The sequence below is a fragment of the Protopterus annectens genome, chromosome 12.part0 (assembly GCF_019279795.1).
Source record: "Protopterus annectens isolate FY-2018-M chromosome 12.part0, PAN1.0, whole genome shotgun sequence".
Classification (NCBI taxonomy): domain Eukaryota; kingdom Metazoa; phylum Chordata; order Ceratodontiformes; family Protopteridae; genus Protopterus; species Protopterus annectens.
In genome coordinates this window covers 261,450,905-261,467,164 of record NC_056746.1, presented here as the reverse complement: position 1 = coordinate 261,467,164, position 16,260 = coordinate 261,450,905, and the positions used below count along the sequence as shown (strand labels likewise).

General features: G+C 37.1%; 1 protein-coding gene across 1 annotated transcript in view; it reads right to left on the bottom strand.

Annotated features, from left to right (window-relative positions):
• The window catches only part of ANKS3 (ankyrin repeat and sterile alpha motif domain containing 3), a 1,450,330-nt gene that overhangs the window by 1,330,734 nt on the left and 103,336 nt on the right, over nucleotides 1-16,260 (bottom strand). The window contains exon 2 of the mRNA XM_044089324.1: nucleotides 11,651-11,840. Within this exon, the coding sequence (XP_043945259.1) occupies nucleotides 11,651-11,820 (170 nt within the window). The 5' untranslated portion in view covers nucleotides 11,821-11,840. The remainder of the gene's footprint in view (nucleotides 1-11,650; nucleotides 11,841-16,260) is intronic.

The following is a 16,260-nucleotide window of genomic DNA, read 5'->3' as shown; positions in this document are numbered from 1 at the left end:
ATATATATATATATATATATAATTATATACATACACATATATAAAGTTCACTCTGAATTTCAACATTTCAGAGCACACATTTGACAGCAAGCAGGGAAAGACACTCATGCTAAAGTAGCATGTTGTTATTTCATGGTGACTGTCTTGCTGGAGGTAATGGGTTGTTTGAAGGCAAATGGCGAGGTTAATCATTGCCCCTAAATCACTGACAGTTTCCTTGTGCAAGTGTTCAGAGAAGGCCTTTTTAAACTCAGTAAAAGACTTAATGTCCCTTAATTCAGGTGGGAGTCTGTTCCAAAATGCTGGGCAAAGTTGGGAGAAGGCACATTCTTCAGCAGCTGGGTTTTATATAGAGGTCTGCTTAATGTGATAGCATTTCCTGGTTTCTTCTTAGGGAGGAAATATAGTACTGGATGTATAGTTTCCACCTCAAAAGTATGCAATAGCCACTTTGAAAAAAGATCTCTTAACTTTATAATCACAGCTGGCAAATGCATACAGCATTATTTATTTATTTATTTATTTATTACTTTACATTTTTTACTGGAAAAGTCAGACTGGACAAAAGTCCTTTTCCAGCAGAGGCACAGGGAGAAAAGCTCCACGCAATAGAAAATAGCAATATGTACACAATTACATCAGTATTATTTAAGCATACTCTATTATCATTAGGGCAACTTGCATCCCTTACCACTCCCACCCGTACCTCTCAACTGTACGGATTTTCGCAGAACGTCCAGATTTTTGGCTCATATTTTTTGCCGGATCCTCATAAAATTTGTGGTTTTCTGACAAATCATTGGGATGATCTGAGGATTGAAATCAGTAAATAATGACATACATTTGAGTTTCCAACATCAAATCCTTCACACAATGTCTGCTAAAACAAACTCATTTACTCTAGCAACTTTATAAGTTTATAAGAGAAATATTTAAAATTATGTCCTAATTTCGGGCCTTTGTCCCCCCATTTTGTCAGGCTTTGTCCAGATTTCTAGCACTAAGAGGTTGAGAGGTATGCTTCCACCCAAAGGTGGGGACAGACACAAAAAATTCCCCTGAATCACAGTCACATGACACTTCCTCCTCATGACCTCAAGAATCTGCTCAGCCACTTAACAGGATCTCTTCACACAGATAAATTATTCTTCTGTCACACTAAAAAATACTGTAAGACATACCTGCTCTCTTTTTACAAAAATAAACACCTTTATTGAATTATCACGTGTGGCTCAGGCAAGCTTAAATTTATATAAAATAAAACAAACCATATTAACATGTTCACAGTTAAAACATACAGCAAATATATTCTTCTGCACAATCTAATCAATCCAAAATTAAACATAAATTGGGCAACTCCTGCCTTCCCTTAAACCTCATTCCTCCTCCAAAATATTTTTTTCTGCATGTATTGTTCCCAAAATTTCCTTTTTTTGTATGCAATTTGCTACTTCCCTTTTCTAAAGATCCCAAATCCCATTATTTTATCTCTGTTACAATATCCACTACTTCAAATATGGCTGGTTTAGACTCCTTTTCATTTTCTAGTAACTGTTTTTTTGGCAGCCACATGAATCCATACCTGCTTTATATATATATATATATATATATATATATATATATATATATATATATATGTATTACATACCTCTTTAATCTACATTTGTATCTTATTATGTATCAATACTAATTTTTGGGTAGAGTAATTCTTCCAATGCCTTCCCTGAAAATGGGGCCATGACAAGCACGAATTTCCTGAGAAATAATCATAAACATAAACATACACACACACACAGACACAGACACACACACATACACACACACACACACACACACACACACACACACACACACACACACACACACACACACACACACACACACACATACACACACATACACACACACATACACACACACATATGTTTAATGTCTTTATTAAATTCCATTTTTAGAAAATGGCATAAGTACACATAACATTAATAGAAGACACAAACCACAGCAAGATTTACTGTATAGTATATGTTTTAATCTTAATTATTCACCCCATCATTACATAAACTGCTCAGTTCCTACCTTCCCTTAAACCCCACTCCTCCTCCTGAACATTAGTCTGTATGTATTGTTCCCAGGAATTCCATTTATTTATGTGTAATTTGCTTCTTTCCTTTTCTAAAGATAGTACCCTCCAGTTCTTTTATCTCCTTTATAATATTCAGCATTTCAGATTCAGCTGGTATAGAGTTTGATTTAGATTTTCTAGTAATTGCTTTTTTGACAACCAATAGCATTAAACATAGTAAGGCCTTACTATGTCATGGCAATTCAGACCCTATGCCCCAGCTCAAAAGAAATCAGTCCCATAGTTACAGCAATTTGTTCCCCCAACGTTTCTGAAAATGTTTCCAGCATTTGCTATTTGCATCAGGAAAAAATCTCTGAAGTCTGCTCAGGGTATGCAAACACTTCAGAGTAAAATTTCTAAACTTCCTGGAATGTTTTGCATACCCAGGAGCCACACAAATGTCTTCCCACTCCTCCTTTGTAAAATGCCTTTCTGTCCTCTCTTCCCAATCTTCTCTAACCTCCTTTGACTAAATCGAACAGCTATCATGCAATATTTTGCATGACCTATTAATTATCTCTTTTTTAACAACAGCTTCTGTTTTAGCCTCAACTAAAAACTCTACCAGAGCTAGTCTTTCACTTAGCACCACCTATCCCCTTCTCTTTGCCTCTACTCCATTATCAATCTTTCACAGGGAAGGCAGTCTCTAACCTGCAGTCCAAACTTCTGCTTGGGTTCATCACACTCTATCACCTTTCCTCTCTCAAGTTACTTGTTACCAACATCCTTACTCCTTTGACAATTTTTCCAGTAAACTCCACACCATTCTTACCTATTTAATATGCCCTGCTTGCAGTCATCCCCATTTGTGTTGACTTAGTTCTTGGAAAACTTTCTGTTACTTTATAAATATAATATGTTATATGGCTGTAATTCTTCTTAAGGACCTGCACCCAAAATTCTACAATCTCCTTATTTCTCAAACTACTTTCCTGTGTCTTCATCATCATCATCATCATCCCCTTCCACTTTGATTTATAACTTTCTGCTTCTGTTATGCATATAAGTCTTAAATGCACATCTCTGAAGTATCCTTTTAAATCCGGTAACTCTAAACAAACTTGTTCTAAGGGGAGGATCAACTTATCTCACTTAGCAACTGCCCTCTTCCCCTCCAAAATAAATTCCTTTGACTATTATTTTCCACAATTTCTCCTTTGGTTGATAAAAATATGCCTGACCGGTTTACAAAAACTAAAGGAACTAAAAATATTTTCACTGCCTGTATATTGCTATCCATATACATAACCAAAAGTTTCCAGTTTTGTCAGCTTTTGTATTATTTTTTGTTTAGTTTCTCCATATTTATCATTAGCTGGCATAACATAATTCTTTTTAATCCATGAATCTCAATACTTCACTTTATGTCACAAAATAAAGGAAGTATTCATGTCTGGGTACAGAGTTTACTGTTACATTTGTTGCTTTATCTTCATTAATGTTACATACCAAAAAAAAAAAAGATTCAAAACTGTCTCAAAATGTTTCATAAAACCAAAACATAATTTTCTGGATTTAAGAAGTACAACATAATATCAACTAAAAATAAAGTGAAATTTCTTGCTTGCCATACCATTTATGTCCTTTAATTTGTGCATCTCTTCTATGCCAGTAGGTCTAACTACAAAGCAAATAATGGGGAAAAGAGTTCATCCCTGCCTTGTTCCTCTGTTCAAACACAGCTTCTTAGAGAGGAACCCTCTCACCTTACTTACAGCCACTGACCCTTCACATATCCTTCTAATTAACCAAATTATTCTACCAGGGAATAAAAAATGTTATCGTTTCTCTAATCATAAAATGACGAGATGCACGCAAAGCAATACAATAAAAGACTGTTTGCAACGATGTAAAAATCTGTTTGATAAAGCAAAGCTTGAGACAACAGTTCCTCTGTGCTTTATAACAATGAAACAAGTCAATCTTATATACATCACAGTTAAAAGTGAATTAATTTTAAACCAACCACACATAGTCATTTTTATTCTTTGGGACTCTGCTGATTGGCATTCTGTTGTTCTTGTATCCTAATTATAAAATCCCAGTTGACTATAATGAATGCTTTCTCTGCAACAAGATCCACTAACAGTGACATTTTCTTACATTCTGCTTCCGTGTGGATTATCATTGTTCTAGCAATGCTGTCAAATGCTTTTTCCCCTCCATAAAACCACAATGATCCATACTGATCAACTGCGACATCACCTTTCCCTTTACCTTACCTAGTACAGACATAACACTAAAAATCATCATTTAAAATTGCAATTCAAAGGATCTTTACCCTCTTTGGGTAATACAGCCACCACAGTTTTCTTCCATCATACTGATACTTCTCTCGCTTTTAAACTACTGGTAAACAAAATATTCCACGTTTATCCCTTTCTTCCCTCCTAACTTTCAAATTTCCAAAGGAATACAGTCAATTTCTGGAAACTTCTCCTGCTGACTAAGTACACATCACAGTTTTATTTTATCTCATAATATCTTAGCTGTTAATTGTCAGCCTCATCTTCCTGTAACCTTTGCATAATTAAGTCTTCTAAAAATACTTCAATTTGTGTCACTTCTTGGTTAAAACATTCTCTTGCTTTATACAAATCTTCTTAAAATTTCCAAAATATTTCTCATACCCCTGTAGGATCGCTGGTTATTTTTGTTATTGTAGAGTTGTTTTCAAAAAAATAGCTGGTTAACAGTTGTTGTGTCTTTCGGCTTTTCCCGGTTAGGGGTCGCCACAGCGGAACTCCGGTCCGCTAATGATTGACAGTTGATTTTTACGTGCTGAGTTGCCGGCCCTAACGCACAACCTTCAACGAAGGTACGTCCATTCACGCATGTCTCCACAGAAGACGCTCTAGCTGAGAATCGAACGGGACAACGTCTTGCTGTGAGGCGACAACGCTACCGCAGCACCACCACCGTGGTAAACAGTAACCTTTCTAAACTCATGCATATTATCCAAACACTGCCTTACTTTCCCTTTAGCATTCTGTAGTTGCTCCTTTTCTTGTTCTGTGAGATTACCCTTATTCTACAAAACATTAAACTTTGTCAACCCCTCTACACAATTCCTATTATTTTTCCTCATACCACTTTCTCCTTTATTTCTATCATGCGTCAAACTCCATTTTCACTTTGTCCTACTCATTATCTCTTCTGGAGAAAACTCTGTCTCCCCAGTAACTCTCAAATGATTTCCACCATCTATTCTTTGGATTCTTCTCTTGAACAGATCAGTAGAAAAACTTCAGTGTCTTATTTTTACTTCATTACCTTGCATCTCTGTCTTAGTCTTTACCTGTCCGTGATTTGAAACAGTTAAAGGATGTGTGACAAAGCTTTCAATCAAAGAAACATGCACCTATGCAATATCATTTCTATCCAGTATAGAACAGTTACTGAATCCTGGGGAATAATATATAAATTCTATCTCGAGTTCCTACTACTGAATTGACATCTTCCAGATCAAATGCTATCACACATTTCTTCAGAATTCTACCTTCTTTTTGTTACATTTCCCTTGTAGGTCCTCCCCTTCCCAATAAAGCCTCACTATTGCAAATCAGGTTTGGGTCCCCACCCATAAATAATATTACCTGCTGAAAGCTTATTATTTCTTCTAAAGTACTTTTAAGCTTCATACTGGCAGGTTTAGATTGAATATAAATACGTGCCAGTGTAATCCTCCCCCCCCCCGCTAATATAACCCCTTATTACCACAAATCTAACATTACTTCCTTTTCTTCATTACTATCACTATTACACTCCCTCTAGCAATTATCATTATTATTATTTCACTTTTCTTTACATACATACATGCAAATATTTCAAGCATGGGAATTAATGCCTTTCTTGCCTGCCAATATGCCAAAAACACTTGTTCCCATAATAAGTGTCCAGGCTGTTCTTACAAATATCTAAACTAGTGCTTGCTCTAATGTAACTTGGTAGTCTGTTCCATGTAACAGCTGCTCTTTCACAGAAACCATTAGTACACTTCTCATTTCTATAGAATCTTCTACACAGGTTGTCTGATGATTCTCTACTACTGTCTCATAACTCCACAAACACTCCCACAGGTAGTTGTCAATTCTAAATGCCCTATACACCTGAATAAGATCTCCTCTTAGATATCTAAAAGAGACTGTACAAGTTCAGATATTTTAGTCTTTCATAACAACTTAAGTTTTCACATCCATAGATGCCCCTGTCATATTTCCACTGTACTATTTCCAGTTTACTCATGCTTGTTTTCTTACAAGGTTTCCGTATTGTTATTCCATACTTAACTCAGGGTATAATGTAACTAACAAACAATGACTTATAAATCTTTTTATACAACCTTTAGCTCTATAATTGTCATTAGCCAATTGGTTGACATGATTACAAAAACTCAAAGCTGGATCTAGTCATGTACCCAGGTCCTTAAATGAATCTACAGTTTCAATCACTGTGTGCTGTATCAAATATTCACCTTTCAATATATGTCTCCCAAATTTCATATGCTTAGTTTTTGGTGAATATATTAGCATATTGTTCTCCTGTGTCCAAATGGTCAATTTAGTCAAGTTCTTTTGCAGGCATGCCTTATCTACAACACATGTAATCAGTTTACTTAATTTTGGGTCATCAGTATACAGACTGTAGAACACCTCAGGTGAAAATGTTAGGTCTGAAAGATATAATCTAAACAAGGAAGGGCCTAGGACAGAGCTCTGTGGGCCACATTGACTGCATCCAAGAATTTTGCCTGTCCAATTGCTGTACAATAACTTGCCATGTCCCATTTGTAAGCCATGTAACTATCCATCTTATCAAAAGTACATCAATACCTAGTTGTTCTAATTTATTGGTCAGTGCTTTGTGTATGACCCTGTCAAATGCTAAAGTTAAATCTTTATAAATTACATCACTGCACAATTTTTCATTACATAGCTGTTACTATATTGTTATATAATATCATGTTATAGGTGTTAATAGATCTATTTTCAACATATGCATGCTGATATATAGTTTCAAGTCCCAACCTATCCAATTCTGACAATAACTTACCCAATATTACCTTCTCCACTGTTTTTGCACAACACGAAAGTAGACTTAAGGGTCTATATGACTGAGTTTGTCCTACTCCCCTTTCCTTTAAAGACAGGTTTAATAAGCAGATGTCTCCAATCTTGAGGAATATCCCCATATTTATATGACCTAGTAAATAACAGAGATAATGGTACTATAAGTTCTTGTTGAAGTGTTCTCAGGTCATTATTAATGATTCCGTCTCCTACCTGTGCTTTGTTTGGATCCAGTTAAAGCAGTTCTTTTTCAATATAATTTAATTTGATTCCAGTATATGAGGTTACCTGGATGTCACCAAGACAACTTATCATCCCCTTTTTGAAGCCAAACTGTTTTGCATAAGGTTTTGTAAATACACCTATAATCTGTTATGCCTGAGAATAAATATTAAAATCTACACACAGTTTATCAATTTGTATGTCTTTACTCCTTCCCCATCTTATGCATCTATAAAAAGGTTTCCTATTACGCTCAGTATCTTTATATAAATTTTCTTAAACTTTTTTTTGAACTTGTCTCACACTATGCTTAACTTGTTTGTCCAGCTTATTTCAGTTTTCAAAGTTGCAGTTTGACCTCTCTTCCATTTCTTTTATTTTTTGTCTCTCACCATAATCAGGCATCTTGTTCCCCCTGACTTTGTATGCCTAGATCCTGATGTTACACCATTTTTTTTTGCACTCAACTTCTCTTTCAAAACATACCATGTTTCATCTGCAGTTTTTCCACCGAAGGCATCACTTTTATGCAGTGACTGTTTTGCTTCCATATAATCGGTTTAGATTTCACTCTGGCATAATAATCTAACAAAAAAATTAACCTTTATAATCCCATGATCACTGCACATCAATGGTGGTAAAATCTGACTTGAAGTAACAGTAATTTCTTTAGGAACACAAACAATGTCTATTATGTTCTGTTTCCTGGTAGATATTTTTTACAATCTAAAGCAACTGTTGTTACTGAGCATATGTTGTGAATAATTTCCTTACAAATGTTTTTGAATCAATATCATTCCAATTTGTTTCTGGTAAATTTAAATCCCCAACTAACATTATTCTTCCCTCCTGTGTTTCATACAAGAAATATATGAATTTGCATAGGTCAAGAGCACTTGTTGGGGATAGTCACAGCTACTACCTGGGTAGGGCGAGAAGCTTGAATCCTCCAAGTCTGGAATGTTGTTCAGTTTACTACTTTCTTTATAGTATAGGCCTTTCCCTTACGTTGCTTTGTTTCTTCTTGTTTAGAAAGAAAAGATTAAAATATAGAAGAGTAATTCTTATTGTACCTGGAAGTGGGAAATAAAATTTGTTAACAGATCTCATCTGCTTCCCTTTCTTATCCAATATGTTAAACAATCTCAGCTGAGGGTGGGCAAAAAGGAACTCATTTTCCACAGGGGCATCAAAAAGTACAGCTTTCACCTAGTCTGAGAGAGGCTGCATCTTCAGCTAGACATGTCTCTCAGTGACGGACCCTGTGGCAGTCACCCTGCATGATGCATCTAAAACATCATAGCCACATTTGAGAGAACGTCTGAGTAGCTGGAAGGTGACATTGTGCAGGTCCTGGATATCCCATTGGAAGCCCATGTCCTGGATCCCCCCCTGCCTTGGTTGCAATTTGGTTCTGTAGTGACTTAAGGTATTTGAGCATGTAGCTGGCAGTTAAGAGCCTTCATGGCCAGAGTGACTGAAGTACAAGTTTTCTTACCAATCCTGTCCAGCAGTCTGCTTTCTCCTGTTGTTTGGTAGAGGGTGTTTGGATGCTTGCCCAATGGCTCCCTTGGCAAAATCTGTACATACCACTTCTGCCACTGGGTTTTTATACGAGGTGCTTATGGGACACCAACACCCTGTAGAAGTGCTTGGGTTTCCTAGTAGCAGTGAGGTAGGGAATTAGGGTGCAATGATGATTTTTCAAATATGTTATGCAAGACTACATGTACTGGAGGGACCACCAAAGATCTAGGGGTGGGAAGGTTCAGAAGCCTTCTGTAATGAGTTTGAGCCTTGAATAAATCCCAGGACTCCAACTGGAAAGCTTTCTTTACTCTGTGAAGTAAGCCTTCTGAAGATAAATCCTAAGGAAGCAAAGCAGAGGAAAGGGTGTCATTTGAATCACAGTATTCATACGTCAGAGGGAGATCATCTTCTAATTCTGAGGAATCCAAATCTCTCTGGGGAAATTACCTTTTAAGTTCTGGCCCAGCCTAAATCCACTAAAGAGACCTAGGATGATGTGGCAGTGGGCTGAAACAATAAAGTTGAGACAAATCTAAAGGCCTCATAGTTTTCGTGTTTGGGTCTTAGGAGAAGTGAAAGTCTCAGGACATTGGTGGCCGCAACCTCTATCCTGCTCCAAGGGACATCTTCCCTTACAATCATTAAGGGATACTAGCCTCACCCTCAGTCACCAGTACTCAGGTGTCAAAAACAGTGGCCTACTCAGCAGTTCTGAATCTGACTGAAGTTGATCTGGTGTCAGACTGAGGTGTGGGCCTGAATCATGGAGGGGCTCCTAAGGTGTCGCACCAGAGGACTCAAGCCTGACAGTTATTGGACCAGGGGGGCTGCAATGGTGCTCCATTCGCATCAGTAACATCTATCTTTGTCAAGGTCCTGAAAACAGAAAAGTCCTAGATGTCCCTAACATCCTTCACCTTTGGAAGCTTATATTTACACTTTCTGGGGATGATGGACTGGGAACTTCCATAAGCTTCAGAATCTGAAGGGCCTGTCCTACTGAAATCTATATGCTGCTCTAGGGACTTGGTCCTGCATTTAATGTTTTTTTAATTAAACTAAACACAAAAAGTACAGCCGTCTACTAAGCTTGCCAAAAAACAGTGGATGTTCAAATGATCACTGCTGCAGTAGCCTACGCTATATGGGTTAAATCCTGTATAGGATATAACAGCAGTCTAGCTTCTAAAGCTTCAGGGCACCTTCCACATACTCAAACCATTAGACAGCTCTACATGTTGTAGAGAACTGGACTACCTGGCAAGAAAGAACTGAAGATGGTGGAGGTTGATGCCCTTTTTTATATCCCTACATCCAGACATCAGTCTGCAACAGATTTCTGCCATCTGGGGGATAGTGAAAGACTCTAGTATTCAGGCTGGCCACACGCTTCTGCATGGTAGGAAGTATGAAGAATTAGTAATACAACATTAACTACGATGAACGTCTAATTGAAGTCACCATCAAACAGGAATACTGTACATTGATCCTCCTGAAAACAGCAGAAACTAAACTACCACACCTCCAAACTCAGTATGTGTGACCAAATCTTCCTAAAGACATCAGAATTTGACCTAGGGCACTACCAAGTTACCCTACATGCTCCTTGCTGCCCCATATTACACTCTCCACTATGCCACACAGGATACCTTTGGATGTTTGATCTTTCAGAAAGAAATACAGCCATTAGTCGATAATACAAGCAGTGATTTAGCCATATCTCCCCTTCTCAAAGTTTCAAACTGGCTCCTAGGAAGTGTCTGGCAGATAGAGCAGAGGATTAAGATTCTGAGCAGTTTCCTATAGTTAGTGCTACAGAATTTGATTCCTTCCTTCTCCATTCTGCCTACAGTCTAACTCTGAGCAAGCCACTGAACTAAGCAGTGCCCCCTGGTTATTCGTGAAAAGGGGCACTTGTGTCCAGTGGTCTTATCACATTAACAAACTGATAAAATAAAAAAAAAATACGCAAATAAAGTTAGAGCATAACACAAGAACCAATTATATCTCCTTCAACTCAGAATAGCTAAAAATAAAACTATTACGGTTGAAAAGACCTCCTCCTTGTGAACCTCCATGCACTGAAGTATACTTCTTTTAAAGTTCTGTCTCTACAAAGATCACAATGTGTTATTTAAAGAAACTCTGTTTAGTCCACAATCAGTAACTATAACACCAGTCCTACCATGGCAGGCAGATACACTACTGTAGCTGCACCACATACGAGTTCAATGTACTACTTTTTCAGAATTGTGTCAGCAGTTACAGGCTCATGGATTACTGAACAGACATATACAATGGTATATACTCAGAACTGCTGAGTAGGCCACTGCTTTTGACACCTGAATACTGGTGACTGAGGGTGAGGCTTATGTATACCACTATGCAAGTTATTCTGTGTGAAATAATTGTGCATTTGTCCAAATATGCCATGTACAGTATCTACCTTATTAGTTAATTATTGTCATTCTGTACTGCTTTTTTTCCATGTGTCAAGGCTGTGTATGAAAAAGTCATACTAGCAACAGTAACACCTACCATACTACCAAATACATAAAACACATATACATCACTATACATTTTCTCACTATAACTATGCATGTTATCTGCTGACTTAGCAGGGATAATTCTAAAAATAACAATTAAAATTAAAAAAAAAATTAAATTAAAACTACATTGGTGAATGATTGCTAATACATACCTCAAAATACAATCTTTGATAACATCATACTGTCCGACTGAAGCAGCAGTGTACTGGTCCAGAGGTACGTCCAACTCCTTCTGGTTCACCTGGTGACTTCCCCCATGCCACATGGACAGACTGCGGTTCAGGAGCTCAGACTCACTGGCCTCATCACTATATTCAGACATCTTGCATTTATTCTTTTTGCCTGGAAAACAGAAGACAGACAGACAATAAGGCTTTTACCTTGTACAACAAGCTCATTGGAAGGTCTCTGCAGCTGTTGACTAATCTAACTACCTATCAATCCAGTACCTATTTAATTATCATTTTAGTAATTTATATTTGTTAACTGAAGTGATCAACTGAGAGGTCCCATTTTGAGTGGAGTTCATGAAGAAATGATCGCCAGACTGCAGACACTAGAAAAATCAATGTTAACAGCATAAACATACTACAAGGATCAACAAATTAAACAAATTACATGAAAAAAATGAGAAGATACTTAGAGACATCACACTACAACACTTAAGACCATGAGCATAGATCTGTTCTTGCACAAAAACAAAACTTATGTACTTACCTTAATGAAAGATTCATGTTGCCCGATTTTCATCTGGTTTAACTATGGATTGTCAGATCAGACCTCTGAACAGAATCTGAAGCTCTTAAGTTCCAGGGCTGTGACTCCTCCTTTACTCATAATTCACTGAACTCCACTCTACTACCTCAGATTGAGTTTTTCCCCTTAAAAAGTTATACCCAAAAGTAAATTCATGTAATTATATGCTACTGAAACAACTCACACCCATGACCAGTTCCATAAAGCATGACAGAAAAAGTTGGCAGGGTTATAAGACACTGGCAGTAATGACTGGTCACAAATAGGGAATGCCAAAGTTGACCGGTCATCAGAGTCCAATGACAATTTGGCAGGGAGTAGGTGGGAGGGATGTTAGGTACATAACTTTTATATTCAATAGTGTCTAATTTCAACCAATTCAACTATGGGACAGATTCCCAAAAGCATATAAACCCAGGTGGTATCAAGGAAGGATATTCCTGAGAATGGTGGGGCCAAAGGATGAACAAGATCTAGCTTGTTCATCCAGTCTATAATGAAAAACAAGTGTATGAAATGTTGACCAAGTAGCTGCTGCACAGATATCATTAACAAGTAATCTGCTGGCAAAGGCCATAGAGGTGAACACTGCCCTTCTGGAATGAGCCTTAAGTTTAGATTACAAAGACAAACCCTTTGCCTAGAGGATGTATTTTACTTGTGTACAATAAAGAGTAACTTTAGCCACAGTGTTGCCCAATTTAGGCTTACAGAATGACACAAACAGCTGATCCAACTTTCTGAAAGGTTTAGTTCTATGGATATAAAAACTAAGCTGACAATGAACATCCAGCATATGAAGCATGTATTCACCTCTGTTTGAAAATCATGGAAAAAAGACTGGTCAATTTATTGACTGATTTAGATTAGCTTCGGATGCCACCTTAAAGGAGTACAACGGGTTTCTATACAGCATTTCTCAACTTCTCATTCCTTTTGCTCCCTATTTACAGTTCCCTCCATAAAACAACAACAATGCACCATTTAAAATATTTCTAATTCACCTTAGTTCTCTAATAATAGCCTACCTCCGCGTACTGTGATGGTTTCCTGTTTCAAAAAGATTGTCTCGCGCTTTAGTAAAGTTAGCTGGAGTCACCCAATTACGGACATCATTGAGGCCAGGCAGTTCAAGTACTTTTCCTGACCATTTCCCACCCCCAAAGTGACATCACCACGGCCGGCCACTGATTCTAAATAAAATAATGAAACCCACCCAATCTGTGATGTCACAGCTGCCTTGGCTTTCCCCTGCCTTTGAGTGCTCAAATGTAGCTGCTCGAGGTAGGAAAGTTCTTTTTCTGCTTTTGTTTCTAGTACGCAGTGTTTTTGCATTGGAACCACTTGTGCAAGTCTCTCCCTACAGCACCTTGTTTTGTGGCTTACTAATTGGTGAGTGTGAGATTCGTACAGCCATTCGTTTTATTTTTAATTTATTTTGATGATATTTCCGGTGTTTAACTTTGTTTTTATGAATTTGGTGTGTTACTGTTCTCAATGTCATTAGGCTTTGCTGCGCCATTTGTTTCTGAGCTGGTGCATGTGGTCTTGGTTGCTTACCAGTAGTGTTTTTAAACATTGTGGAATACTAAAATCTTTTTCGTACAGCCATTCATTTTATTTGTAATTTATGTTGATCATATTTCTGGTGTTTAACTTTGTTTTTTATGAATTTGGTGTGTTACTGCTCTAAATGTCTTTAGGCTTTGCTGTGCCGTTTGTTTCTGAGCTGGTGCACGTGGTCTTGGTTGCCAATAGCAACCAATTTTCTTTATCGCTCGCTCTGGACCTTTACTGCTTTGCCTTTATAAATAATAAGATGAACGGCTGTATGACAAAGAGTTTACAATAAAATGCGCTTACCAGTTGTTTCTGTGGAATATTAGTCTTTGTCATACAGCCGTTCGTTTTCTGAGAAAGTGTGTATTGTGTCTGGTGGATACAGTAAATATCGACCCACTTGTAAGTAGAGATATAACTCACTACTAATATGAAAAACTACATATTAAGTTGTGTGCAATTCGAAGATGTGGTTACTGTTAATGCCTAGTAGTGTTGTTCAAAGTAAACTTCATCCTTGACCTTCTGTCAAAGTCTTTAAAGAGGAAAAGACTTCCTTATTCAATTATAGGTAGTTAGTTTAGTGTGTTTTTATTTTCAGTTTACACTTTTGTCACATATCACACAATGCATGCTCTGCTGATCATTAAGCTATTTGTTTTATTTAATCTAAGTTCCAGCTCTCTGTTTAAGTGCTGTAGACTGGATTTTAGCGAAGGACAGTAATGTTCGTTTACCCTTTCAGAAGTGAAATGATGAAATTTATCAATACCTGTACTCAGGTGAGAATTAAAGTGATCTGGTACTGTTATTGGGTAGTTAGTTTGGTAAACAGAGGAACAGCTAAGGCTACAAACTAGAGTAAAACATTCAAGTTCTTTGTATTCTGAGAAGCTGTCAGATGATGCAATATTAGGAGAAGGCTAGATAAGTTTAAATGAGATCTGTGTTATAAAACAACAGTAGTCAGTCATAGAATTATGGTAGTAAGTGAGGTTTGAGAATTTGTGAGATGCTTATGACAAAATAATGAATAAATTAAAGATTTTTAGTACCTGGGTTAGATCTAGTTGTAAATTTAATTTGTCTGTGTAATCCCATATAATGTTTTTGATAAACTGAATACTATCTATTTATACCCATGTTAATAATAAAGTTCCTTTTAGGTGCCACTTTTAATATTTTGCCTATGGTGTTGACAAAGAACTTAGTATAGGATGCAGTTGGCTAATATACTACTAACACTTGCAGAGTGAGAATATTCCTAGTTATTAAGTGCAGTAGTAAACACCTGAGAATTTTTTTTCAGTGTGCACATGTTTTAACCTAATACTGATACTATGAAATTACTGTTTTATAATAATATGAATGTACAGCCTGCTCAATGGACACAAGAAGAAACAAAGTGAGTCAGAAAGTGGAACGGCAGAGGAAAGAAAGAAACACCTCAGCTGACAAAAAGTTGCAATATTCAAACCTGATTAAACACAATACAATTGGACATAAAGCTAAAGGACAATATTAATGGATTAACAGGGGCAGTGATGCAGGGAGTAATGGAGAATACATAAAAGTCTGTTGCTTCTGACTGGTGATAGAAAAGGGTAGTTAAGCTGAAGTGATGATAGATACTACAATTATATGACCCCCATAGACCTAATAGCACTCCATTAGCATTATTAATGCACCCATATTCATTGTTTGTTTTTCTTTCTCTCTCTGTTTATCTACTTCATGAAGTGTTTAGAAAAATAACCGTGAATTGGAATCTGTGATATCAGGTGTAGATACGATTTTGAATTTTTGTTGCTCGACACGTTATAGTCATGATGTTAAATTCTGATATATGAGCCCCCACCTTTGCTGTAGTATGTCTAATTATTGTTTTGTCAAGTTCAGTGTCATGCAGCACCAGATCAAAAAGATCTGTAACACAACTATTTAGTAGACATAAGGGAAAATATCTTTGGCCCTTCTTATGTATAGTATGACATGGGGGATCGGGCACTACCTTTTGTCTCTACTTTTCAAGTGGTGGTTTTGCTTCATCCTTCATATTGCACAAAGAATGCAGCTTTGAGACTGTGGCTCGCTGGTACACTTATACAATATGTCCTGGGTTATTACCATGCCAGGGTCCTTCTTCTAGGCTGCATAAAGGAGGTTTTCCCACTCATACACCATGTCTTGTGCAACTATTCATGTAAATCATAAGCACCAGCTTTTTTTTTTCCTCCAGGATATGTGAAGTGAAATGATGTTAATAGTTCATGTAGCATTACCCATACATCCTCAAATATATATGTTCCCCTTTTCCAGACTAGCTGGCCATGAAGCAGAAAAACATTTTCTCCCTCTTTCTGGAGTTAGTTATACAGCAGTACTGTCCATCGTATCCCTTGCAAAGAGTGATAGGTGATTGGTGACTAAATGCTTCTAATCTCAA